The 27,641-nt window shown below is 37.6% G+C and overlaps 1 protein-coding gene and 1 pseudogene across 2 annotated transcripts in view; one reads left to right on the top strand and one right to left on the bottom strand.

The window, feature by feature from the left end:
* The window catches only part of AHI1 (Abelson helper integration site 1), a 170,448-nt gene that overhangs the window by 107,509 nt on the left and 35,298 nt on the right, over positions 1–27,641 (top strand). For both annotated transcript variants that reach the window (XR_016511655.1, XM_090279880.1), the window contains exons 19-20: positions 19,219–19,381; positions 23,155–23,255. Coding sequence is in view for 1 of the 2 variants with exons in the window: in XM_090279880.1 (XP_090136006.1) it covers positions 19,219–19,381; positions 23,155–23,255 (264 nt within the window). In the remaining variant the exon portion in view is untranslated. The remainder of the gene's footprint in view (positions 1–19,218; positions 19,382–23,154; positions 23,256–27,641) is intronic.
* LOC150007820 (H/ACA ribonucleoprotein complex subunit 3 pseudogene) lies at positions 14,881–15,871 on the bottom strand (annotated as a pseudogene).

The following is a 27,641-nucleotide window of genomic DNA, read 5'->3' as shown; positions in this document are numbered from 1 at the left end:
CTGCCAATTAATATAAAATTTGATCCCCTTAAGAAAGCATTAATATAACCCACAGAAAAAAAACAAAACTTGAATAGATCATGCCATAAAGTGAAGAAAGCAATTATTTAGAAAAGAGAAAAATCAACCCTCATCATCTTATGAAATATTCTCAATTTGGGGAGAAATTAAATCAAAAGTTATTAACCCAGTGCTCTCTTTCTCCTGCCGAGATGAACATCTACCAGCTGCCACTACTAATGTTCCATAGATTCTTTCTTTTTGTCCTGATAAACATATGAGAGGTCACCCAGTGTCTCCTTTCTGTGGTACTCTGTCCTGCCATCATCCCGGGCCCCCCGAGATCGCTATGTGGCGGAAAGAGCAACACGGTGGTCAGCGAGACAGACCCCTCTCGGTGTAACCACGCAGTTGGTCACAGATTAGTGTGACACATAAAGACTGAGAGAAATTCCGGAAGGAAATGAAACTTTTTGTTCTGTTTTTAATGAAACTTCATAAAGTTTTCTTGTCACCATATCTCTTCCTGGTAATATCTTATGGCAACATGAACAGACTTCTCTAGGGGCAGTTTTTGGATTCGGAGCTTACTTTGCCAAAACTAGAAATAAATTTTTGTTTTCAGAAATGAAGTTGAAGTTAATAGACCTATATTTGGTTTGGAAAATATGGTCACATTTATAGTTGTGGATGTTCTACAGAAATATTTTACTACAAAACACCATTTCTCTATGATAACTTGGAGAACTTTAAGAATTGAATAATAATTACACCTAACATTTATTGGGCACTTACTCTGTACTAGACACTGTGTGAAGTGTCCTGTGTAGGTTATCTTCTCACTTGAATGTCTTAATGATTCTATAAGATAAAAGTATTATCATCATTTCCCAGTAGGGAAACTGAAACACAGAAGGTCTTTAAGGATCTCCTAGAAACATTTAAATTGAATGTGTTAATGCATTATGGTAGACGAGCCAACAATATTAACTCCCTAAAAGCAGAATCAGTTTATGTGAATAAACCATTAAACTCTAAAGCCACTCAGCGAAACAAAGGAGATTCTGTGGAAATTGGAAGCAGTTCAGGTAATATTAACAGCAGTTAACACTTAAAAAAACAATTTATAGTTTTCAAAGCTCTGCTACATACTTCAAACTCTCATCTGATCTTTGTATCAACACTGTAACTTGTAATGGGATTAGGTGGGCGGTGGTACTGAAGGGTGTAGACAACTGAGCGCTGCTGGAAAGGCTGACCAGAATGACAGATAAAAAGGGTCATGAAGGTCTTGATTTGAGGGGCCCAGTACAGTTTCCTTCTTCATAATAAATCTACCATGGAAGTTATCTAAGAAAGGCAATTTCAAAACTTTTTCTTGGAGAATACCCCATCCACCCACCAAGAAATTTTAATCAGAGATGATTTGAGGTTAGTGGCCAAAGTCTTAGATTTCTTAGGAGTGATGGCACTTCAGCCGAATAGCTGTGGGGTGAGCTAAAGACATAAACAGCAGAGTAATCTGGATGTGAGAAGGGGATCTTGGGGTTTGGTGGGAAGAAGGGGGCCCAGAAGCTGTGGTTTTTCTAGTGCACTGGCAGAGTCACCTGTGACCTTGAGAAAGGAAATTACAAACACCTGCTACACTTCAAACACTGCTACCCACATGCCACAGACAGCTGTTTGAAGAGCAGGAGTGAAGGAATGAGAAGGTAACTTTGAGTATCACCCAAGAATGAGGTGATTGGGCTTCATTTGCTTCTTCCTTGAGACCTACTTGTAAGCTCTTTGTATACCCTTAAGTTTCAGCTGACAGCTAAGTATGAATGACTCCTCAATTGATGTTCCCTATTTTAATTCTTCTTTCTTTTCTCCTTTCTATAATATTAGAAAAATCTTTATAATAAGCACTTAGGCTGTTAACCATTTCGTAACCTAAAGAACATAAAAATGAGGACAGCTCAGTAAAATTGCGGTCTTCCCCAGACAATTTATTGAGCTTGTCCGCTTTAATTTTCTGTCATTGGTATTGTACTGCCAGCAGCTTAGTCCTTAATATAAAACCTTGCTGATATATTAAGTGCCTCTGTTTCTCGTATATTGCTTTCTCTCTGTGTATATTTCCATAGCCAGAATCAAGGCTATCCTGGCTGACATGTCTGACATGGAGAGGGATGGTCTCCTCTGTATTTTATTTTCTTGTAGCTGTTGCTTTTCATCATAACCAACTATACCTTTCATGACCATAATTTCTGTGATTCTTTTAATAGCTTCATTTGGCTATAATTCTCATAGCATAAAATTTACCCTTTTGAAGTCTACAATTCATTGGGTTTTAATATGTTCACGGAGTTTTGCAACTGTCACCACTTCTAAGTTTAAAACATATTCACTATGACCCCCCAAAAGAAATTATGTACTCATTAGTAGTCACCCCCCCCCACACACCTTCCATTGCTTTCTCTCCCTAGCTCCCAGCAAATACTAAACTACTTTCTGTCTCTACGGATTTGCCTGTTATGGATATTTTATATTAATGCAGTCATATCATATATATGACCTGTATCTGGCTTTATTTGCTTAGCATGTTTTCAAAGTTCCTCCATGTCATAGCATGCATCAAAATTTCATTACTTTTTATGGCCAAATAATATTCTATTATGTGGCTATACCACATTTTATTTGCCCTTTAATCTATTGATGAGCATTTGAGTTGCTTCCATTTTTAGCTGTTATGAATAATGCTATATGAACATACAGGTTTTTTTTGTTGACATGTTTCAGTTCCCTTGAGTATATATTTAGAAGTGGGATCGCTACATCATGTTACCTGTATGTTTAACATTTTGAGGAACTCTCAAAATGTTCTCCAAAGTGGCTCTGAAACATTTTACAGCCCCGCCAGTCATGTATGAAGGTTTGAGTTTCTTCACAGCCTCATCAACACTTGGTTATTATAATCAGCCTTGTGATTTGGATTTGCATTTCCTTAATTACTAATGATGTGGGCATCTTTTAAAGTGCAATTTGTATATCTCCTTGGGAGAATCTATTCAAATCTTTTGTCAGTTTTCTAATTTGGCAAATTATTCTATTTTTCTATATAATTATATAAATTCGATGTATTTTTAAACATGTTATTGTATATGTGCACATATATATTGGGTTCAGAGCTTATACAAAATGTAGAAATATATTTTTGTTTTTAGAAATATAGTTGAAGTTAGCAGATCCATTAGGATAGAAATAAATGAAATAGCAAATAGAGAAAATCAATTAAACTATAAATTGTGTGTGTGTGTGTGTGTGTGTGTGTGTGTGTTTAAAGATCAAGAAAATTAACAAAGCCTTAGCTAGACTGACCCAAGGGGAGAAGTAGGTAACATCCAAATTAATAAAATCAGAATGATAGAGATACCACTACTGGCCTTAGAGAATAAAAAGGCTTATATGGGAGTGTTCTTATCAACTGTATGCTAACAAATTAAATAGCCTAGATGAAAGGAACAAATCCATAAAAACACAACTTAAAACTGACTGAAGAAGGAAAAAGAAACTAACTAGACATGAAAGAGTAAACTGATTGAACTAGCAATCCAAAAGCTTCCCACGAAGAAAATTCCAGTCTCAGGTTGCATCATTGGTGAATTTTACCAAATGTTTTAAAGAAGAAATAACACTGTCTTTTACAAACTCTTCCAAAAATTAAAAGAGAAATGAACATTTTCCAATTTATTTTATAGACTCAGTATTATTGTGATCCCAAAATTAGGTCAGAACTTTACAGACCAAAGTTGTAAATATTGATGTAAAAACATCAATAAAAGACTAGTTAACAGAATTACAACATGTAAAAATGATTATACACCACTATGAAGTAGGATTGTCTCAGAAATGACTGGCAGATTTAACATAACAGAAATCAGTCAATGTAATAGGCCATATTAAAGCATTAAGGACAAAACCCCCCACCATAATCACAACAGATATAGGAAAAGCATTTAACAACGTGCACTATTCTTTGTATAGCCTTTATCAGGTATAGGGAGTTCCCCTGTATTCTTACTTTGTTGAGTGTTTTTATCAGGAAAGGATGTTGGCCTCTGCCTTATGTCCTTCATTCTTTTTTTCTTTCTGTGCCTCAGATTAGGTCATCTCAATTTGTTTATCCTAGATCTTCACTGATTCTTTCCTCTGCCATTCAGATCTACTGTTAAGCTGTCACTCTATTGAATACTGCTCCTTTGAACTCCAGAATTTCTATTTTTTTAAGTAATGTTTGTCTTTCTATTGATATTTTCTTTTTGCTGAGATATCATTCTCATACTTCCTCTTATTTCTTTAATCATAATTTCCTTTTGGTCTTTTAGCATATAAAACCTTTTTTAAATCGTCTAGTAAATCCAATATCTGGGCTTTCTCAGGGACGATTTTTATTGACCACTTTTAATTCCTGGATAGGATTATACTGTTGTTTTTTTTTTTAATGTCTTATAAAATTTTTGTTGCTAACTGGACATTTGAGATAATATAATGTGACAAACCTGGAAATCAGGTTCTCTACCCCCACCCTTCCGTGGTTTATTATTTTTGTTACTGTCACTCTTACTACTTATTTAGTTAGTGAACTTCCTGGAGTAATTCTGTATAAAGTCTATTTTTTGTGTCGTGCCACCACCGAAGTGTCCACTTGGTGTTCAGCTCAAGACTGGATGGAGATTTCCTTAAAGACCTGGAACCAAGTGCTGCAGCCTTTTCCAGGGCGCTCCACGTGTTGCGTTGGGACATGGTTTCAATGCTCCAATAGGAGTCTGTAACTCTGCCTTCCGTGGAGCTCACTTTCTGCTGATGCAGACTGCAAAGGTCAGCCAGAGGTGGAAGAGTAGAGCATTCTCTGGTCTTCCCTGGACACACACACACACAGTCCTCCACATGCACAGGGCCTTCTAGAGTTCCGGGAATGTGTTGGAGCTTTTCAGAGTACTCTGTAGACGTGCCATTTTCCTTTTCATATTTTTTGGTCATCCCTTTATTTGTCCTAACTTGTATCACCACCCAAGATGCAACTGATTGTTTTTGACAAATGCCCCAGGGATATGGCTGTTCACACAGCTGGCTCTGAGTCACATCAAATAAAGACAAGTTCTGAGAATGGAGCTTTCAGGGGCTCCCACATAGGTCATGTAGTGTCACTTCTCTGGAGACGGGGCTTTGGAGGCACTCCGAACCTGTTCTGCCCTCTCCTGTGACTGCTCGCCTGTTTTCAGAGATACCGTACTTGTGAGTCTGTTGGTTTCTCAGGCTACCATGGGACTGGCAAGAGAATAAGGAGAACAGGGCAGGTTAAAACTCCACAGAGCATGCTGTGTTTACCAAGATTTAACTGTTTTTCTTGAATTGCTCCTTAGAGTGTTAAAAAACTTTGGCTCATTGTCAGAGTTCTTAAAAAGTTGATTTTGACAATTTTTACCAGTGTTCTTGCTTTTATGAAAGAGCCAGTTTTTATTACTCCCCCATTCCAGAAATGCTTCCACTCATTTGTCTCTAAGCTCAGAATTTTTTATTTGCTGATTTCTAGTTTGCCATTTGAAATACAGTTTGATAAGTTTTAGAGCCTCATATTCAACTATGTCTCCACATATAATTAGAATTATATGCTAAAAAGGAACATTTTCCATTAAACTTTTTCATTATGCTTCTACTTTTATATTCTCTTTTTTCCGTCTAAACCGAATGCTCATGTTGGAAATAGACAAACCTCAGTGTTTAAACAGATGAGCAATTAAATTAGTGATGTCTGGCTGCCAGCATCATAAGAAGCTTTTCTCTTTCTATTTAAATGTATTACTCAAGATTCTTTCAGAAAGTCTTTCCCAATTAACTCTACCTGTAGTCATTTAAGTCATTCCCTACACCCTTAGACATAAACTGCAGTGATGAAGTATATACACATGTTAATATATATAGATAAGCTGTCATCTTAGCCCAGTTTCTATTTCCCAGTTTGGTGCCCTTAGCAAACTGTGACTGAGAAGCGGGAGAAAAGTCCTGTGATGATCTTCAGATGCCTTCTTTATAGAAATACCAAGGCTTTAAGACCCTTCTTTGGGCATAATCTCAAAGAAAATCACAGGCAGTGAACCAACATCCTTCTGTTTACTTGTTTACGTGAAGGCCTCTAACTTCAAACTTAAATATGTAAGTTTAATGATTAACAGCATAGGCTGAAGAGAAAAGCAGACCTGCTAACACCTAGAATCTGTCAAACTATCTGATTTAGACAAATGATAATTCTTTTAGTTTATAATTAAGGAACCAAAGGATGTACACAAATATTTATATGGACTATATAGTCTAAAATATATTTTGTATAATATGTAACATTATAAAAATATATAAATACTTAGCACATTCTTGGTACACAGTAAGCATTAAGTAAATGCTAGATACCTGTATTTCTACATATATCTAGATAGATATGCAGACATATCCATAATGTAGCAGATTATTAAGTAACAACAGTAGATATATGTGATACTGAGAAAAACCCAAACTAAGATTTATATATTTGTTTTAGAACTAGTGAATTTTAAAACCTTGGTTGAATAAAACTAAAACATCCAAATGAGATGTTTGATTTTTAAGTAAAATAAAATATTTCATAAAACAGCAGATTATTATAAAGATATTAATTTATGCTGAACTTTAAGAATAAATGTTTTAAACATATAGTACTGAAATAATATATTTTTCTTAATTATATTCTAAGCAACTTCAGGTCAAAAACTATGCTTCATTTCTTTATTTTCCCTACTGTGTATGTACAGTGCCATATATGCGTGTACTAAAGATATTTGTTATAGGAATGAGATATTAATTTATCTTTTTAGAAATTATATATAATTTTAATGAATTCATTTAACAGATGTCCTTAAGAGGAGTGCTCTTAAGTATTTCTTAAAAGTTTCTGTACAGATTGTCTTGAGATATCAAGGACTATAACTCTGCACCTAGAGGTGGTGCCCAGAAAATCTTGACAAATGCCATTAACCATCAAAAAGAGATTTAATTTAAATTCTCAAAAGACTTGTCCACAGACCTCATGTTATTTTTAATAGGTCTGTTATCTCTGTTCTGTATATATTTAAGCAGAGAAATATTTTAATATTTATGTATTCATATTCTTAAAAAACTTTAATAACTTGTTTTCATTTTAATATATACAAATTTGTATGTTTACGTATTTTCTTTAAAAATTTTTTACTATCTCTTGCAACACCTGTAACTATGGAAAGGATCTGGCCAGGAAAGTAGCATCTATGGATAAATAAAACCAAGTAATAAATGCATTAGGGTAAAAAGAATAATATTTCATTTATTATAAGTGATATATTTCTATACATAGGCTCTACATATCACTGCTTTAAACTATGGGCTATAAATTTTGTAACTACTAAAACTGAGTCTGTACAAATTATGAATAATATGTTATTTGCAAATATTTTTGTTTAAAAATATTGTTTGTATCTAGTTTTTTACTAGAATTTTAAATTTAGTCACAACTCATGATTTATTAAGATACTTTAAAAAAATTTATTATGCTTTTCTGAAGTAATTCATAGATTATTTTAATATTCAATATCAGTATGCACTCTGTTACTATTGTCAACTTAAAAATAGAGAAACAGAGGGATATTAAAGGTACCTCTTGACTCCCAGCCAAGATAGAGGCATAGATAGATATGCTTTGCCTCCTTGCACAACCATAAGAAGGATCACACTAACTTCAAAACAAAAAAAAAACAGACCTGCTAGAAAATCAAACTGTATGTAAGTCTGACAATCAAGGATTTAAAGAAGAAATATTCATCCAGATGGGTAGAAGGGGCTGAAAAGACACAGTGGGGCAGCGGTGGCCAGTGGAATGGGCAGTCCCACATCCAAGTGTGGCAGATAAAAGCCAGGTGGGACACCTGAGGAGCAACTGCAGCCCCAGGCCAGACCATGCAGCCCAGGATGCCAGCACTAGGAAAATGCAGCCTCATAGTTTCTGGCTGTAAAAACCAGTGAGTGTTGGGGCAGCAGAAGAAACTGCCCATCTCTCAGGAGAGTCCATTTAGAGGGCCTTCATCCTAGTATGTACACAAACCCACCCACTCTGGGAACCACAACCAGGGCAACAGCGAGAGGGGCGCCAGTTGCATATGGGAAGTAAGTGAAGTGACTAGAAAAGGGGAAAGTGCCAAGCAAGCAGCATTGTTCCCCCTCTGACCCCTTCCCCACATACAGTGCCACAGAGCTGTGAAACTGATCACCCACACCAACAAATACCTAAGTCTGTGCCCCTTACAATGTAACAGGTGTGGCAGTTCTACCTAATACACAGAAGCAAACATAGGGAGGCTGCAAAATTGAGGAGACAAAGAAATATGGCCCAAATGAAAAAAACAGATCAGAAATCCAGAAAAAGAACTAAGCAAGATGGAGATGGCCATTCTACCAGATTCAGCGTTCAAAACACTGGTGATAAGGTTGCCCAGAGAACTCATTGGGCATGACAAAGGCATAAGGGAAGAAATGAAGGATACACTAACTGAAATAAAGATAAATACACAGGGAATCACTAGTGAAGGGAAGGAAGCTAGGGTGCAAATCAATGATTTGGGACATAAGGAAGAAGTAAACAGTCAACCAGTACAGAATGAGGAAACAAGAATTGAAAAAAATGAGGCAAGGCTTAGGAACCTCTGGGACAACTTTAAATGTACCAACATCTGAATCATAGGTATGCCAGAAGGAGAAAAGGAAGAGCAAGAAATTGAGAACTTATTAAAAAAAAAAAGAAAACTTCCATTATTTGGCTAAGGAAATAGACATATAAGTCCAGGAAGCACAGAGTGTCCCAAACAAGTTGGACCCAAAGAGGACCATACCAAGACACATCGTAATTAAAATGCCAAAGGTTGAAAATAAAGAGAGAATCTTAAAAGTAACAAGAAAATCAAAGAGTTACCTACAAAGGAGGTCCCATAAGACTATCAGCTGATTTCTCAAAAGAAACTTTGCAGGCAAGAAGGGACTAGCAAGAAATATTCAAAGTGATGAAAAATAAGGACCTACAACCGAGATTACTTTACCCAGCAAAGATATCATTTAGAATTGAAGGGCAAATAAAGTGCTTCCTAGACAAGATGTTGAAGGGACTTATTTAAGAAAAAGAAGAAGGTGAAAACAGTAGAATGACAACAAACTCACAACTATCAACAACTTAATCTTAAAAAAAAAAACAACCCCCAAAACTAAGCAAACAACTAGAACAGGAACAGAATCATAGATATGGAGACCATATGGAGGGTTGTCAGTGGAGAGGGCGATGGAAGAGAATGAAGGAAAAGGTGCAGGGATCAAGAAGCATTATTGGTTGGTACAAAATAGACAGGGGGACGTTAAGAACAGTAAAGGAAATGGAGAAGCCAAAGAACTTATATGTGTGACCCATGTACATGAACTAAGCGGGACGATTGCGAGAAGGAAAGGGGTACTGGGTAGATGGGGGCAAAGGGAGAGAAATATTGAGACAGCTACAATAGCATAATCAATGAAATATACTTAAATAAATAAAGCTATCTCTCTTTTAAAAGGGGCCACCAGACCAAAAACAATGAAACAATCAAAAAAATGGAAGCTTCCTGATGGCAGAGATTTCTCTCTGTCGTTCACTGCTTTCTTCCCAGTCTGCAGGATTAGCTGAGACACAATAGGTACTTAATAAGCTGGATAAATAGATTTAATCTTTCAATTTTTTTTTTTTAATATAAATATTTTTACTAATCCTTATGAGGTTTAGGGAAACCTAAGAAATAGTTACTGTGACTCCTAGTTGCAGTCTGAGCATGACCTTGTTGAAAAAATGACCAAGTAGATGTTAAATCACTCAAATCTGGAGAGGATCAGCATTTTGGTGAGACAAGAGGGAAACTAAGGAAGAAAAGTAAAACAAATAGGGAAGGGGGAATGGGCTTACTTTAAAGTTTTGCCAGTAATAATTTGTACAAGATTTGACTTTATGTTTTAAATTGTTTCTTACCCATTCAGTTGTTATCACTTGATATGTGCAAAAAATAGTGTATGTGTTTTATAAAATAGGTTGAAATAAAGTATTAACTAAACTGTATCTGTTATCAGAATCACCTGGAAGGCTTTTTAAAACTCAAGACTATTGGGCCCATCCCCAGACTACCTGATTTCAGTTGGTCTGAAAGGGGTCCAAGAATTTTGCATTTCTAACAAGTTTCCAGGTAATGTGCTGCCTGTGGTCTGGAAACCTCACTTTGAGAACTCTCAGGTAAACCAGTGATTCATAATACTCTGTTTACTGTCCCTCCCAAGAATAAAATTCAGGTACACTATAATTTTTCTTAGCTAAAAGCAACAATAAAAATAAGTCTAGTTTACAAAGGTCTGCATTATTCTCTTGATTCTTTTTAGGAAATAACCAGCAGAAAGAGAAACATTGGAGCCTTTTCAGTAAAGCACTAATTAATTCACTGTAACAAAGTACATGAATTGTGATTTCTGTAAGAAAAGGTTTAATTGACACAATCACCATATAAAATAAGTTGCTTATTTGTGAACTCCAAAGGTCAGGTTATTCCTATTTGTCAAAGAAGGAAGTATTTCCACATGGTAAATTCAGAAGAAATGCTTTAATCATTATTGTTTTAATTGTTACTACAAGATTTTCCTGTACAGTGTTGCAGCAATCAAACTAGCTTTTCCAATATATGTTTGATTATAAATAATACAGCCATACTATCATCTACCAGATGAAATTTTTAAATTTGCTTTAAAATTTATTAATGATTTTCTTCTGGAATAGTTTTTGGAGTACCTGATATGACAGAATTTGAAAGCTAGAAAAGTATACCAAACTATCATCTGGTTCAAGCCCCTTGATTGACAGACATTCAGTCTGAGTGTCCTGCAACATACTTTAGTTTTGGAGGCCCAGAGAGAACTGGAAGCTCCCTGTCTTGAGTCCTAGTTTGGTATTCTTTCCATTATCCTTGGTATTTACTTTACCAAAAGGTATTTGGAATCAAACATTTTCAAATATTTGTTTGATGAAGTGTTTAAGGCTCACGTATACTAGCATTTTATAGTAGGATAGGAACAGATCGTTTGTCTGGGACAGAGACAATAAACTTTATGCAATTATTTACTTTCTTTATCTCTGTTTTCTTAATCTATTATTACCCAGATAAGATCAGTTAAAAATAACAGGACCTTGGTTTCTTTCTTATAAATATCTTTAAGGTCATCTTATGTAGTATTCGTGGAAATAATCATAAGAGACTATATATTTCTATCACATGGTGCTAGAAATAAGGCTATCATTTCTTTATTCCTCTGGTGAAATAAAATATAGTTCCAGTGTCACTAATAAAATGAGTCATTTGAATACTTAATAAAGTACTTCTGTACAGTTTGGATTTTTTAAAGATTTTTATTTATTTATTTTTAGAGAGAGGGGAAGGGAGGGAGAAAGAAAAGAAGAAAAACATCAGTGTGAGAGAGAATCAGCAATCAGTTGCCTCTCAAATATACCCCGCCCGACCAGGGACTGAACCTGCAACCCAGGCATGTACCCTGAACAGGAATTGAACCAGCAACCTTTCACTTCATGGGAAGGCACTCAACCAACTGAGCCACACCAGTCAGGGCAGGGCTCTGCTAACTTTTTTGCTCTATTTTTCTATCTTAATAGTAAAGACCAAATATTCTTTTATTGACACTATTGAGAAATAAGACTTTCTTAAAGCTTATTTTATTTCACTTGTTAAATAATTACTGGGAGACAATGGGCAGGTGCAGCTAGAGTGGGAACTGGGACCATGCCCAGAGGCTATCTAGTAGCAATATGGCTCACTTCCAAGTGCACTGATCCTCTAGTGTGTGGTGGTTGGTGACAGGACAGTGGGTAAGACATGCTACTCGTGAGCTATGCCAATGATATCTTCTCAGAGGAGTAAGTGCCCATCACCTTCCACCACTATATAGTCATCGTCACCCTTAGGGGGCATGTGGTACCTCCTGGGACTCTGTGACACAGGCAGACAGGAAGACTGTGATCACACAGGAAGACTGATCATCTGATACCTTCATCTTATCCATTGGTTGATGTCTTGTGTGCCCTTTTTATTAATAGCAACTCTGACTGATCTCTGAGGTGACTCCAAAACTTTAGCAACACTGAATGATATGAAATAAAAACCTGTATTTGTGGAACGAGAATAGAAGCAGCAAAATAGATACATGTTGCATTGTGCAGTGTTCAGTTTTAGGCTAGAAGGAACAGAAGACTCTATTTGGTGAGGCTGTTGTAGCCATTTTAACTTCCAAAAAACACGCAGAAAAAGAATGAATGTGATCAAGATGTATAAACTTTTGTTTGATTACATGAGAAACATATTCAGTGGCCAAGGAAATGGCCCATTTCTCTGAGAAAACAAAGGAAATGGTACAGTTATACCTAGACCTCTTATAAATAATGAAACTGTTTAAAACTTAAAAGAAGGGGAGGGGCGCTGTCCTGGGCCTGGTGAGGCAGCTCATTTGGTTAGAGCATCATCCTGATATGTCAAGACTGCAGGTTCGATCTCCAGTCAGGGTATATACAAGAAGCAACCAGTGAATGCATAAATAAGTGGATCAACAAATCAGTGTTTTTTTCTCTCTCTCTTCCTCTCTCTATAAAATCAATAAATTAAAAAAAATTAAATATATATATTTAAAACTCTGTCCTCAGAATTCTATAAAATTCATTGAGTGTTTCCTAAATGTTTGAGAAGCAACAAACAGAATCTAAATTCATAATCTATTATAAATATTTGAACAAGAAGGTACAATCTCTCAAGCAGTTCATAATTTTAAAAACTATAATCATATCATGTAGTAACTATGTAACAAACCATGCTATAAATGGCTTGACCATACACATTTCTGCATAATCTTTATGTAATCTGCACAAAGAAATATCTTCTCCCTTTGCTCCAATTAATTGTTTTTTGCATGTAAGTTGCTTTCTATTCCAGTATATCCAGAGTAGTAAAATAACAGGGCTAGCCACGTAACCAAAAGCCAATCGAAGCGTACAGAAGATGAGCCACACCTGAGGAGAAAATGTGTGAGCTAAAAAAGAACAAATGCTTTGTTATCACCTGAGCGCAAATTAAGTGTAACAAGTATTTCTATATTGAAGCTGAATGTGCTTTCTTAAAGGATGCCAAAGATGTAATAAGGTCATAATTGCATTTATCATGAACACCAAAAAAAAAGGTACACATTTTAGTTAATATGCATTAAACTGTAACAAGGCTTCTGGCAAGTAATAATTACTAAGATGTTACTTTTTATTTCACCTTATATTAATTGGTAATCCTGCCAATTACCATAAGTAGTATGCTAACAAGTCTTTGTCTGAGTGCTGATCTGTATATGCATGAGATGAAACTTCACAAGAAAGGAACCATTCAAAATTAGTAGGCTACACAACAGGATGGAAATAACTCACATTCCTTACAGCCAGAATGGAAAAACTCCTAATAGATGGGGTATATGGTAAAATTATCAGGAGGAAATTTACACCCTGAAAATGGGGTTTTTGAGTCCTAGAGGAAGGAAAGTCCTTCTGAGTCTGCTCTAACAATAAATACTTAAAAGCCAACTTGGAAAGGGTCAAAATGATATCAAGAACTGCATGCCAAAAAAAGGTCCAAAACTCTTTAAAGAAATACAGGAAAATCCAGCACTCACTAAAGCAAAATTCACATCTATTAGTTTTCTAGGGCTGTTGTAACAAATTGCCACAAACTTGGTGTGGCTTAAAATAGAAATTTAAGTTAAGCAGGGAGAAAGCAAAGGGAAAGTGGTTGATCCAGACGCCGCATTGACTGCAGACTGGCACAAAGAAGGTCCCCAGCCATCATGGGCCCAGCTGAAGCAGTGCGGGAGGAGAAAGTGCTCAAACACACAAGCTTATTCAGCATAACTCAGTTTGTTGAATGACTTGGGTCCATTAGGAATATTGATTTTTGCATTGTATTATAGACAAATTTGTAAGGAAAATCTGAACAATACTGGTTAATGTTCCTTCAGTATACTAGTTTGAAGAACCATTGAAAAATTTTCAGAGATAATTATAATTAAAAAAATCTCTCAGAAGATTATATAAGAGATTCACCTAAATGTCTTATAATAGCCTGGAAGACTGTTTGAACCAAGAAACAGTATCTGGCAAGCACTGCTATGAAGACTGAAAAATGTCCCCCAAAATGGCACTTGCACTGTGTTTATGCCCAAGCAACTCATCAAGCTTTGAGAAAGAGAAGGAACTTTGTTTCAAATATATGAAGAGTGGACAACATTTGACCAAGTGGATTTTGTGGAACATCTCATTTCCCAGACTTGTCATTACCAACATGGGCACAGAAAGTCTCTTGCAAAAGGATTTCTGGAACAGATTGCCAAAGATATTCTTTCATAACTATAATGCCAGACTACAGTATGCAAGGAATGGTTCTTTAGGACAAAAACTAGCAGAATAGAAGAAAATAGAAACAGTATTAATTCAAAACAAACCTCCTGATGAGATCGCATCTCTCAACTTTTAACTTTTTCTCTCTCTCAAATTATTTTAATAACCTGGCAGTGAGTCAAAAATACATTTGTCTCGCACAAGTGTGATTAAAGGTAATGACACCAGATTCCAAAGAGCAAGGCCGGTGTGAAGGCTTCCAGGCTCACAGATGGAAAAGCTTCGTTTTGAAAAGTCTCAGTGGGGTAGCAGGTGGCAGGAGAAAATTGAAATTTAAGGGACCCTCAGAGGACAGGGCACAGTTGCTGGGTCATCAGCACCTTGAAATGTTTCCTGGTGGTGATTCAGTGTCCAGAGTATTTGTCCTAGGGGGAGAACCAAGCAGGAGGGCTGAGCAGGTCTGTTGTCCTGTGGGTCAGACTTCCTCAGGGGATAGATCCAGCCTCCCTGTTCATTGCAGTAATGCTGGAGAAACAAGGTCACGCTGTAGCCAAAGATTCCAGCTCACCTGCTGTCTCCCACCTTTCTCATGGGACTTTAAATTATCCTAACTGGTGAATAACAACAAAATCTAATTGGAGATGGGGGAGATATGATTTATGCACAACCCACTGCCAAATTAAAAACAAGCAAAGAAGTTACTGTGTATATAGTAATGCTCAGAAGAGGGTAAGGGTCTTCAGATGAGAAGATAAGAACACATTGGATAAAAATACTTACTAGAATACTCATGAGCCTCATGGCTTTTGTCGGTATAGTTAAGAGAGTGGTCCTAACTCCACTCCCAGAATGTGGACTGTTGGTGTGGGAAACACACTGATTCCTCACTCTGTTGCAATTTTGGACATGCATGTCAATAATGGTATGATGGTGACATGCTCCCAACACTGTTCCTTTGCTTTGGGGGATGAAACCTCCCCAGTCTTCGCCTTCCTGGTTGTTGGTTGTGGAGCTCAGTGCCAAGGACATTGTTTCTGCCTCAGTGGGGCAGCCTTGTAATAGTGAAGAAGACAGTACTGTAAGCTGGTAAGGACCTTCAATGGATATGAGGGCCGTGTTGCCCATTTGCAGTACCAACATGGGCTGGTAATGAGCAATTCACCCGACACCATCAGGATGTGGGACTATTAGAGTGCCAGGACTTCCATATAAAGTGCTATAGAATAGGGGACTTAAACGTATTTGAACCACAGTTCTAGAGGCTGAAAGGTTAGTTTCTTCTGAGCCTTTTGTCCTAGGCTTGCTGATTACGTCCTTCTCACTGTATCCTCGCATGGCCTTTTTCTCTGTGCACACATGGTCCTGGTAGCTCTTCCTCTTTTTATAGGGTCACCAGTCCTATTAGATTAGGGCCCCACCCCTAATACAGGCTAGGGCTTCAATTTATTAATTTGGGGGGGACACACATAATTTAGTCCATGACAGGGACACAGAGTATGGAACATGTTTCCAAGGACTAAAGTAAAGGACCATGCAAATTGGTGTGCTGTATTTGATAGTGTAATGAGGACAACCAATGGGTACGTTAATAGAAAAATTGAAATGTAGAATCTCATAGTTCTTTTGGACCGCTGTACCTCTGAAGAGACTCTTTTTTTTTTTTTTTTTTTTTTTTTTTTCTAGCAGAACCTGGTGGAAAAATCAGGGAAAGTTTTCTGACTCCAGTTGGATGAATTCCAGATTGTCAGTAGCCCACACAAGGATATAACGAGATGTGGGACGTCCTAAATGATTTTGTTGCATAAGCTGAATTTCTTCTGCTCTCCTTCCCAGTAGCCGCCTCTGGCTCCAGATAACTAAGCATACATTGACCTCATGCTTGCTTAAGATCATCAAAGTTGTGCTGTCTCAGTGCAGCCAGGCTGAGGAACAAAAGAAACAGACCCCCAGTTTTCCGAGACTGAATTTCATCATGAAAGGAACACAGTGGGCCTGCAGGTGACTTGAGGAGAGTTGATCTTCTCAGCACTGCTGACTACTTAAGTACTACTATCCAAAAAAAAAAATGTGTCTTATCTTTAATGGGTGATTAGGATTTCCGGTTCCCCCTTTTCGCCTCTTCTGCCTTTTCCCCGTGTTTGATTCGAGATAAACACGGCCCACAAATGTATTTAGTTATGGAAAAAATTCAGTTTAAGTCTGGATTCTACCACTTATTAGTTTACTTGGCTTTAGGCAAGTCATTACATTTCTCTGAACATAGAATTTCTCATTTATAAAATTGAAATAGGGATTTATGTCCTCACGAGATTGTCATAAAGATTAAGATAACTTATGTAAGCAACTAGCGTGGTACATAGAACATAGCAAGCATTCAAAACATTTTAATTAACTTTCCCCTTCTATAATAGCTCCATATAGGACAATAAAGGAGGAGAGATTTGGAGAAGGAAGAATAAAGGGAAAAGTTAAAAGTTCCACTTTTACGTAAGTGATTGGGCATCAATATGCTAATTATAAAAGATTTATAATCTTTAAACAATATACTGCATAAGCCCTGGCACTCGCTCTCTCTCTCTCTCTTTTCTCTTTCTCTCTTTCTCCCTCCGTTTCTCTCTCTAAAATCAATAAACTAAAAAAGATTTAAACAATATCCTGCGTAGCATGTTGGAACCTAAGGACTGTGCTAAGCAGTACAATAGGAATTGCATTTGTACCATTTGAATTAAAGTATCACTGTCCTTATACCATATAGTTGCAACAGTTAATTACAAATTCATCCATTAAAATCCCCTGGTAAATGTGTTATAAATACTGTATTGTAAATTAATGAACAGGTACCATAAAGAGTCCTGTGAATTTTATAGAATCCTCTGCTTAAAACTCTTCTGTCTTCCTGTTATCCAAATGATGAGGCTCCTGAACTCTTTCAACATCACGATGTGGCCACTTCTTTCTTCTGTAGCCTCAGCTTCCCTCACCCTTCTGTCTGGGCTCTGACTCTCTTCGCGGGCTGCCACCACATCGAACTAATTTGGGCTTCTCTTTTCTGGGCTCTCACACATGCTGTACAATCTGCCTGAGACATGCTTTCGATCTCTTCACCTGGCTAATTCCCGATTATCCTTTATTCTCGTGCAAAACCTAAATGAGTTACCCCTTCCAGAAATTATTCTCTTTATCATTGTGTATTTAGCCTCTAGCACAGTACCGGGCACATCAGGAATTCAGTCAATACTTGTTAAGTGAACAAGTCAATAGTCAACGTGAATGCATATAACCTGCAAATTTTCAAGTCCCATTTAAATAGAAAAAAAAAAGTAGTTTATTCTTTAATATTTATTGGCCAAAAAGTTTGTTTAGTTTTTTCTGTAAGAGTGCTTAGTTGTCTTGAATTTCATTCAAAACAATTCTGTTAGATTGTATTGTGACAGCTGTCATAACAGCCTGCATTTTTTAAAAACTTACCGAAATTGGTGAAACCGAAATTGGTGAATTTTTGTATAGTCATTTCAATATTGAAGGTGGAAGAAAATAAACAACATTGTTGGCGTTTTACACTTTAGTATTTCAAGAAAGGTAAAAATGCAACTGAAACAAAAAAAAATTGTGCAGTGTATGGAGGAGGTGCAGTGACTGACTGAACATGTCAAAAGTGGTTTGCAAAGTGTCTTGGTACTATTGACGTTTTGGATAACTAATACTTTGTTGTGGGGCTGCCTTATGCATTGGAAGATGTTTAGTAGCACCCCTGGCCTCTACCTACTAGAAGCCAAAAGTGAGAGATGGCTGACATACTCAAAATACCCAAATCAATAAAGTTATTGATGAAAATGAAAAATGTGTCTTTTATTTTACAGAAGAAACTAAATGGACTTTTTGGCCAACCCAATATTATGCTACTTTACACAATGTACCACATCTAAAATGGGTTGATGTCTATTTCCTTATTATAATTGCTATAAGGGATTTGTATATGCATGTGTGGTAATTCTTCTTGATTTGGGTTTTTCAAAAGAAAAATATCAAATATAGTGACCATCGTAACAACTTAGAGAAGAGGATTCTCATAGAAAGGCTTTCCCTCTTAAATTTCTATCTAGTGAAAATGAATTTATTAGAGTATTTTAAAAGGTGGTCAGATTTAGATTGTTGAAATAAAACATCAGAAGCATATTTTGTAGAGAAATAAATTTCGAAAAGAGACATTAACAATATACCAAGAGATCATGATGAAGTTATGTAATTAGGTCATTCCACTGAGCTCTTCCTTTTTGTAAAATTGTTGATGTTCTAAGGAATTTTTTTTCAGATGTGTCTGCTTAGCACGGAGAATGGGAGCGAAAGGTAGTATAAAAATTCTAAGAAAGTGAATGGTGTGTGACCTTTTTTAAATTTGCTTCGCAAGTAATTTACTTTAAAAAAATTACCATCTGCTATTTTGAAGCTAATCTTAGCGTATTGAATGCTCTTAACCATTTCTCAATCCCACAGCCTTTTATCTTGCTTCTCCTGCTGCGTTCCCACCACCCCTGATCCCATTAGCAAACCTTGAGACCGCCTCAGACTTACCAAAGTACTGCTTTGGTTTCAGCTGCTCTTCTGCAAGAGGAAGTGAATGTTGGGGGTTTTCTCTGTGGTACAGTTGTGATAAAGCTGTGGTGGTCTTATCTCTCTCTTAGGTAGTGGCTCTTTATGACTACACAGCGAATCGATCAGATGAACTAACCATCCATCGCGGAGACATTATCCGAGTGTTTTTCAAAGATAATGAAGACTGGTGGTACGGCAGCGTAGGAAAGGGGCAGGAAGGCTATTTTCCAGCTAATCATGTGGCTAGTGAAAGTAAGTTTTATGCTCCCTTCCTGGTTTACCAATATGGTATAACTGATAGTACAAGATTTTATCATTTTCTAACCTTTAATTTACTGTCTTTGTAACTTTTGCATATGTTTACCAGTGGGTATTGCTTTTCATTTCCATGATGCAAAAAATAAATTAATAAAAGGGGGAGGCACTGGAATGCTACTCCATTCTGGAGTATTTGCTTCACACCCTTCTCATCCCAGGGGCCCTGCCCATCTAGCGACAACTTTCTTCATTCAGCCCCTTTCTTCTGCCACCTGCTTTATACACGTCACCCACGTCATCCGTGATTATGTCAGCTCTTCTCTTGCCACAGGGACTCCTCAGTTGACAGCCACTTTTAAGAACCTCTAGCTCCCCAGCTCCCATCCTTTTACTTTATATACCTCAGGCCTAGCTGTTATCCGCCTCCAGCAAGGTGTTTCATTCTCGAGTAGATTAAACCCTCATTTGTGAAAGGAAGAAGACAGGAGCTGGAAAAGGAATTCTAAATATAGTTTCTGAAAGTGGTAGACTACTAGCCGTGGATTTCACCTTGAGAGGTGAACAGACAGCCTGAAAATAAAGACTATGTAGAAAGGGGAGAAAGGCAGTAATGCTTCGTCAGAAGAATGCATCCAATCAGCAATTAACTTCATAGTGTGGCAGGAAAAATACTTCTCACGGGTCAGGAAAGCTCACTGCTAATCCTAGCTCCTCCACAGCTATGACCGATATGCCTCGTTTTCCTCCTGTAAAAGGAGAGAGTTGACCTCTGTCATCTCTTAAGTTTTCCTCCAGAAATACTAAAATGATATAGTTCTGACTTAAAAATGTAGTACAGGCAGCCTTGAGAACACTCTGTCTTTGCATATTTATTGTTAAGTCTTTTGTTTCTGCAAAAATTATTATAAATAATAGTTGTTTTGAGGCCAGTGTATAAAACCCCATTTAAACCCATACAATGGCTGAACAGAAGTACTATTGATTCCCAACATAAGTCCTGAAATTTGAGAGCAGAGATGGCAGAGGAAGAAGGATTCCTTCCACGGGTCCTGGGTGCTGGCTTAAGCCCAGATAAGATATTTTTCCCTTGGCGCCCTCCTACCTACCCTGTGTAGTGCCTGGCCCTTCCCAGGACTTCCCTGCCAGTCTCTCAGGGGCTGTTCCCAGTGTCGTGGCAGCTTCCTGCCTCAGCTTATCTGCTGCTTTCAGCAAACTCCTCCCCTCAGAAGTGCCAAGTGTCTCAAAAATTACCCACTTCTCCCTCACACAGCAAAGTTCTGAAGTTCCTCTGTGCCACCGTTTTAATTCTTTTTCTCTGAGTAGTAAATGACTGGTAGCTCTTTAAGCTCTATCAGAGGTATATTTTTATGTTAAAAAGAAGGTGCATAATGCAGGAAACATAAGGCAATGTGGAAGGAAGAAATTTTAGGACGGATTAGTACCCAGTCACCAGCACTTCTAACTTCCAGATTGTCTCAAATACCCAAATTTATCTCCTCTGCTTCCCAGTGATGGCTTTTCCACAGGGTCAACAGCTGGAATTCGGCTTCTGTTTTTAAATCACGAGCTGCCTACACCTACACATCATAGTCATTCTGGAGTGCATATGTCATTTTAATTAGATATCACAATGCAAACGTACATTGTTTAAATTGACAAAAAGATGGTGTAGCCCTGGTTGGTGTGGCTCAGTGGACTGAGTGCTGGCCTGTGAACCAAAGGATTGGATTCCCAGTCAGGGCACATGCCTGGGTTGCAGGCCAGGTCCCCCGATTGGGGTTGTGGGAGAGGCAACCACACAGTGATGCTTCTCTCCCTCTCTTTCTCCCTCCCTTCCCCTCACTCTAAAAATAAATGAAATATTTAAAAAAGTAAAAAGATTGTATATTTCTAGGCTGGATGTTATTAGGTGCTTTAATTTCATTTATTTTATTTTTTATTTTTTATTATTTTTGTAATTCTCACCTGAGGACATGCTTACTGATTTTAGAGAGAGAAGAAGGGAGGGAGAAAGGGAGGGTGAGAAACATCAATGTGAGAGAGACATCAACTGATTGCCTTTCGAACAGGCTGGCCAGGGACTGAGTCTGCAACCCAGCCATGTGCCATGACTGGTTATCACACCCACAGCCTTCTGGTTTGCAGGATGATGCCCAACCAACTGAGCTATGCCAGCCAGGGCAGGTGCTTTAACTTTAGAATCTATTTAGTTTGCAGAAATAACCTCTTGGGCATCCAAATCTTGAAAGGCTGTAGATATTTGATCTACAGTGGGTTAAAAATCCAATAAAATTTTTCTTCCACAGTAACCACAAGTGAGACTTCTGAAGCATACTGTAATGATGGTTAGTTGTTATATACAGAAATTAATGGTCTCAAGTAGTGACTATTCTTCAGCTGCCCTGATTCTTTATTGCCTCCCAAATAATTGATGTTTTCTTTTGGCATCAGTGATTGCTTGTTGGAAAAGCCTTGTAAAGGCTGGAACAAACAGAAAATATCCTCAGATAACCTGAGAATTTAATGATTGAATTCCCACATGATGAGGGATTTATTTTTCCCTTTTATCCTACTTTTTACCTGCATTTCTTGCCTGCTCAGTTTCAACATTAGAGAAAAAAATGACTGTCAGCAGCATATTTCACTCAAAAAAGCAGTAGAAGTTGTCCTTTACCTTTATTCAAAGCCAAGTATGCAAAGCAAATGATCTAAGGAGGTACATATCTGAATAGAATCTGTACCAGCTCTTCAATTGAGAGCTATGTCTTCTCAATAACAATGCAAAGAAGACATTGGTACCCTGTTATTGTAAAGGACTTACTCCCTTTGTATCTTAAGGCACTGGGAAGAAAAACATGACCAGCTCCCCTTAAACACATCTGACATCTTTTTCAATAAGAGATAAAGAAAACAAATAATAAAATCAACCCATACACAAATTCAATTAATACATCTCATAATCTTAGAATTTTGATTAGGTGTATTTTAACACTTTCAATTCAGAGTTGCTCAAGTCATTTAACCAAAATCGATTTTCTTTTTAGCCCTTTAAAGTTCCCACCTGACTTTTTAGATTCAGCACTGTATATAAAGAGATTATGTAGATTCTAATTTTACATAATAAGAATCTTAGGTTTAACACTGAATAAATTCATATCACATATAGTCCTTGCCCCGTGCTTATCATGTCATATCATCTTCCCAAATTCTCCTTTCTCCGCATTTCTGCCTGGCAAAATCCTACCTGTTCTTCAGAGTCTGACATACCTATTTCTTCCATTAAGCATTCACCATCCACACATGAATGTGTCTATGTTATTTCTCTTTTAAGTACTGTCACATTCTATTTTCTGTTACAGTTCCTTGTGAACATGTCTCTAATCAGATTGTAAGCTTCTTGAGAGCAAAGTCTGCTTTGATCACCTTCATATCTCCTCCAGCAGTACCTAGCATATAACCATGCAGGTTCCTGATAGGTGTATATTGAAATATAATGAAATAAACATCTGCATGACCATATAGTAAGTGAAAATGACACCTTCTACGTTTCTAAAATCCTGCTGATCTTAACTTTACAATCATAAGTTATGTTCTTTTGATAACTAATGTGTAAGACTACAAATTGCCTTAACAGTAAGTGGTAGGTAGCTCATTTCCACACCAAAGCACTGAGTATCCGTTTCTTTAGTTTCACATCATTGTTACTCTTTCCCCCATGAGACAGTGCCCCTCAATTTGATTACTTGAATTCCTTTTTTAATTTTCAGCACTGTATCAAGAACGGCCTCCAGAGATAAAGGAGCGATCCCCTCCTTCAAGCCCCAAGGAAAAAACCAAAATGGAAAAACCTTCTTCATCTTCTCAAAAGGTAAATGTTTTTAAGAATATGTATAGCATATGTGTACTTTGATTTTCACTCTCTCTGGATAAACTATTATCTTGTTTTTCATGCTTATATCCTTCATTGTTTACCTTTTATTTCTTGTAATATTAGCACCAACAGTGTGAAATATATAAGGCAAATATTATTATAGCCATTTTTCAGATAAGGAAACTGAGGAGGCTCAGAGATGAAAGTAGACTTCAAGTCATAGCCCAAGTAATGGAACAAGGACCCAAAGTAGAACTTGTGACTTTAAGTGTGATGCTATTTCCACCCTATACTTGTTTCTGTAACGGTGATACCCACACTGTCTTTAGACCCACCTGAGGGGTACACGTGTATGCTGAAGTCATTGCAGCCCACAGAATAAAGATGTTCTATCTTCCTGGAGCATTCCTTTTACTTGATAGTAATTTAAAATACTTTCAGATTAAAATGAATATGGATATATTATCATCCAGAGAAGTGTCATGTTTTTTAGCCTGGGCCTTCAGATACCTTTAGTCAGTATTCTTCTGGTGTTAGTAGTACTTTGGTACAAAGTTTTATAAACAATGTGCCATCATATACAGTAATCCCTCTCTATATCGCAGTTCACTTATCATGGCCTCACTATATCGCAGGATTTTTTAAAATATTACATTTAATTATTTATCGTGGATTTTTCGCTATATCGCGGGATTTTGTGGTACTGTATATGTATGTTGTTAAAGTTACGTAGGTTTAAGAGTCTAGAATATGTTTAAGAACATAAGTAGTGTTTATAAAAGTGTGGAAAAGGTTAATAAGGGACTGGGAACAGTTTATAAGTGTGTGGGAATGGTTTAGAAAGCCTTAAAATGTATATAAATACTAAAATAAATGTAAGGTTTCTACTTCGTGGATTTTCACCTATCGCGGGGGTTCTAGAACGTAATACCCACGATAAGTTAGGGAATACTGTATAGTACTTATTGAACTTATTTTATTGTGTGGCATTAGCTTTTGCCTTACACGAAATAACTTCACTCTTGATAACATGAACTGATATATACAGTTTTTTGACAGTTGAACCTGTCATGTATCATTAGTCATTCACCAATATTTATTGAGTGCTGAGCATTCTATCAGTCCTCATTGAAACAAGACTGAGTAGGCAAAGCACTTGCCCTTGAGCTTAGCAGGCTGGTGGGTAAGAAATCTGTAAATAGGCAATTCCAACAGACTGTAATAGGAACTATAATGAAGACTTGCACAATGTTTAGGAACACAGAGAAAGAAACCCTCTACATCTGCCCTGGAGAGTCCAGAAAGAGTTCCCAGAGGAGGTCATGCTTGAGCCGAGGCTTCTAGGATGAGACAATAGACAACCTTAGAAAAAACATTCTATCAAAGGGGAGAACTTGAGTAAGGTGTGGTACAGTGTAATTATGTTTGTGACATATAGGTCCTAATAGAGAGGATAGAGAAATGCAGGAGTAAGACCACAGAGAGTCTACTGTCCTCTGCTAAGATGCTTAGATTGTATTCTTCAGACAGAGGGGGTCCCCTGGAGGAGGTAACCCAGGAAGTGACCTGTACAGATCTGCATGTTAAAAATATCATCCCACTGGCAGCATAGTGATTAGATTATAGGTAGCTAAGACCTGGGACAAGGAAGTATTGTCAGTTAGTAATCCATCAAAATAAAATATTAAAGCCTGAACTAAAGGGTTATAATTGACAAGATTTTATGACTGGATGTTTTTAGTGATGTTGGAATTGAGGACCTGTGCTAAGGTCCCTGGCTTATAAGTGAACAGTTAGTGGTACCACAGACAGAATAAAAGAATAAGAAAGGTTGGGGGAGATACCGACAAGGAATGGTAGGGAGTAGAATGTGATGAGTTCAGTTTTAGATATCTGGATTTGTTAGTAGTGGTTATGGTGCTCCCAGGTACAGATATTCACTAGGGAGCCAGAAATGCAGGATTGTAATTTGACAGAAGGTAGGGCTTCAAAATAAAGTGGGGAGGAGTTAGTATTTGTTAGGTATCAGTAGAGCTGTAGCTTGTAATGAAGGAAATGGCTTAGAACAAACATTGTAGAATTCTGAGAGAAAAGTCCAAGGACAGAATCCTAGTATTTAAGGGACAATCAAAGGAAGAGAAGATTAAGAAAGAATAATCAAAGGGGAAGGAAAGATTCAGGAAAAAAATAAAAGAAGAAGAAGAAGAAGAAGTGCCCTGGAAGCCAGGGAGAAGAGAGGTTCTAGAAGGGTATCGTCAGTAGTATCAGAAATGTCCAGTCAGTTAGGTTGTCTAAGCATTTGGTAATGAAAAGGACCCTGGCACCTTTGTACTGGTATCGAGTTGATAAAAGTATGACAAGGATGCGACCTCAGCAGGTGAACTCATGGAACTCATTCCCAGAGCTTCACTTGAAGGAAAAAACAAAACAAAACTAAAGCAGTGGCTGGAGGGAGACCCATTTCCAGGAGTGACTTTTAAATACTTGAGTGACACATAAAATTATATTCTAAGAAGACAAAGCCAGTGGACAAGTTCAGGTTGAAGATAGATAAAGAAAGCATCCCGGGTCTTGGAGAAAGCAGGAGGTTTTCATTTCAAAGACAGGTTGATAGATTAGTATTGGCTAGAGCAGTGGTTCTCAGCTGAGGGCGATTTTGCCTAGCATCTAGTGGGTGGAGGTCACAGATGTTGCTGAACATCCTAGAATGCACAGGGCAGCCCTCCTCATCAAAGGATTCTCTGGCCAAAAATGTCGGTACTGCTGAGCTTAGAGCAGTACCCATCTGAGGTTAATATGAACGAGGTTACAGATAAGGTAATAAACTGGAAGTCTGGAAATCAAGGATGTCTTTATGTTCTCAAAAACAGAAAGGGAGGTGCACATCAGGTGTGAGGGTGGAAGGCGTGAGATACAAAGAAGAATAGTGACCGTCAGCATACCTCTGAGGACAGCAGGAGCCGGAGCGCATTTGGGACACATGGAGAGGTTTCTGAGTATTCTAGGAGCTGCTATTTGAGTACCATAAAAATGGAGGGGGCAGAATTCTATGTAGTCAGATTTCTTTCTTCAGTCACAGTCAACATCTAGGATGCAGCTGTGGAGGAGACAGATTTGGTTTGATACATATAAATCATTGGAGTTGCGGGTGTGATGAAGGCCAAGAGGATAAGAGACTTGATAGCACTGGTAGGACAGTCAGTGGAGTGAAAAATTATGGAAGGTCAGCCAGATTGGAAAAGATGTGGGATCAGAAGACTGGCCAACTTAGAAAGCAAGGTTCTGTCCCAGGTTGCCATAGGCCACCCGTGCCCTGGTTGAGGCATAGTGCCATGCAGTAAAGGAGTTAACAGACTGGAACTGTGGCCTGCAAATCAAGAAGCTTGCTTAATTAGTATTAAACAGCTCGGGGTTATGGTACATTCACAGAGTTGTATGTAAGAACTGAAGTCAAATCGGAGGACCTGTTGATAGAATTGAGCTGGCCAAGTGTTGAACCAGGACCAAGTGTTACCTTGGACATTAAAATTCCAAAATGATTGCAAGAGTTGGGGTAAAAGGGACACTGAACCAAGAGCTGAAGTCCTCAATTCCTGTGGTAGAGCAGATGTCTCAACCTTGGCTTTACATTGAAATCACCTAAGGAATTTTAAAATATATATATTGATGCTTGTCCCCACACCCACATATTGATTTAATTGGTCTGGAATGGAACCTCAGCATGGGTGGATTTCAAAAGTTTTTCAGGTAATTTTAATGTGCAGCCAACATTGAGAACCATTGTGTCAGAGTGACCCCAGTGTCCGGAGGTAACAGCTGCAAAGATAAACAGGGGAAGATATAGCCAGGTGTGAAGGCACCCGATGAGGAGGCCTTGAATGTATATAGCCTTAAATCAGCAACAGAAAGCTAAGAGGCCACGAGGTCCCCATGGTTCATGAATTATGTGAGAATGAACAGCCTAGACTTCAAGGAACTGAGAGAAAAATGGTTTCTCGGTAAAATGCCAGTTTCACACGCAGCACGGATATATGGCGCTGGCAGCCTGTGACCGCATGGGGACCACAGGGGATGCAGTTGAAAGGATTGACAAGGAATTTCACTGTGGGAAAATGCTGCTTGTATAATATTATCTACTGTTAGACATTTACAAAATTTAAGAATTTAGGAAGATGATAATGTAAATTTTCAAAATATTTGAACATTGGCATAGGGAGTCATCAGGACAGCTAATAATATTTGTAGTCGGTGTCAGGAACTGCGTGAGAAGCTATAAGAGACAGTCTTTATTTGTCGAGGCTTACTGCTCTCCCTGCTGCTGTATCATGTGGATCTTTGAAATGTGGGTTCCCTAACCCCCACCTCTGTGGGTTCCTGTCCAAT

This window comes from Furipterus horrens, unplaced genomic scaffold (assembly GCF_987537825.1).
Source record: "Furipterus horrens unplaced genomic scaffold, mFurHor1.1.pri manual_scaffold_6, whole genome shotgun sequence".
Lineage (NCBI taxonomy): Eukaryota > Metazoa > Chordata > Mammalia > Chiroptera > Furipteridae > Furipterus > Furipterus horrens.
This window is presented reverse-complemented; position numbering and strand designations above follow the sequence as displayed.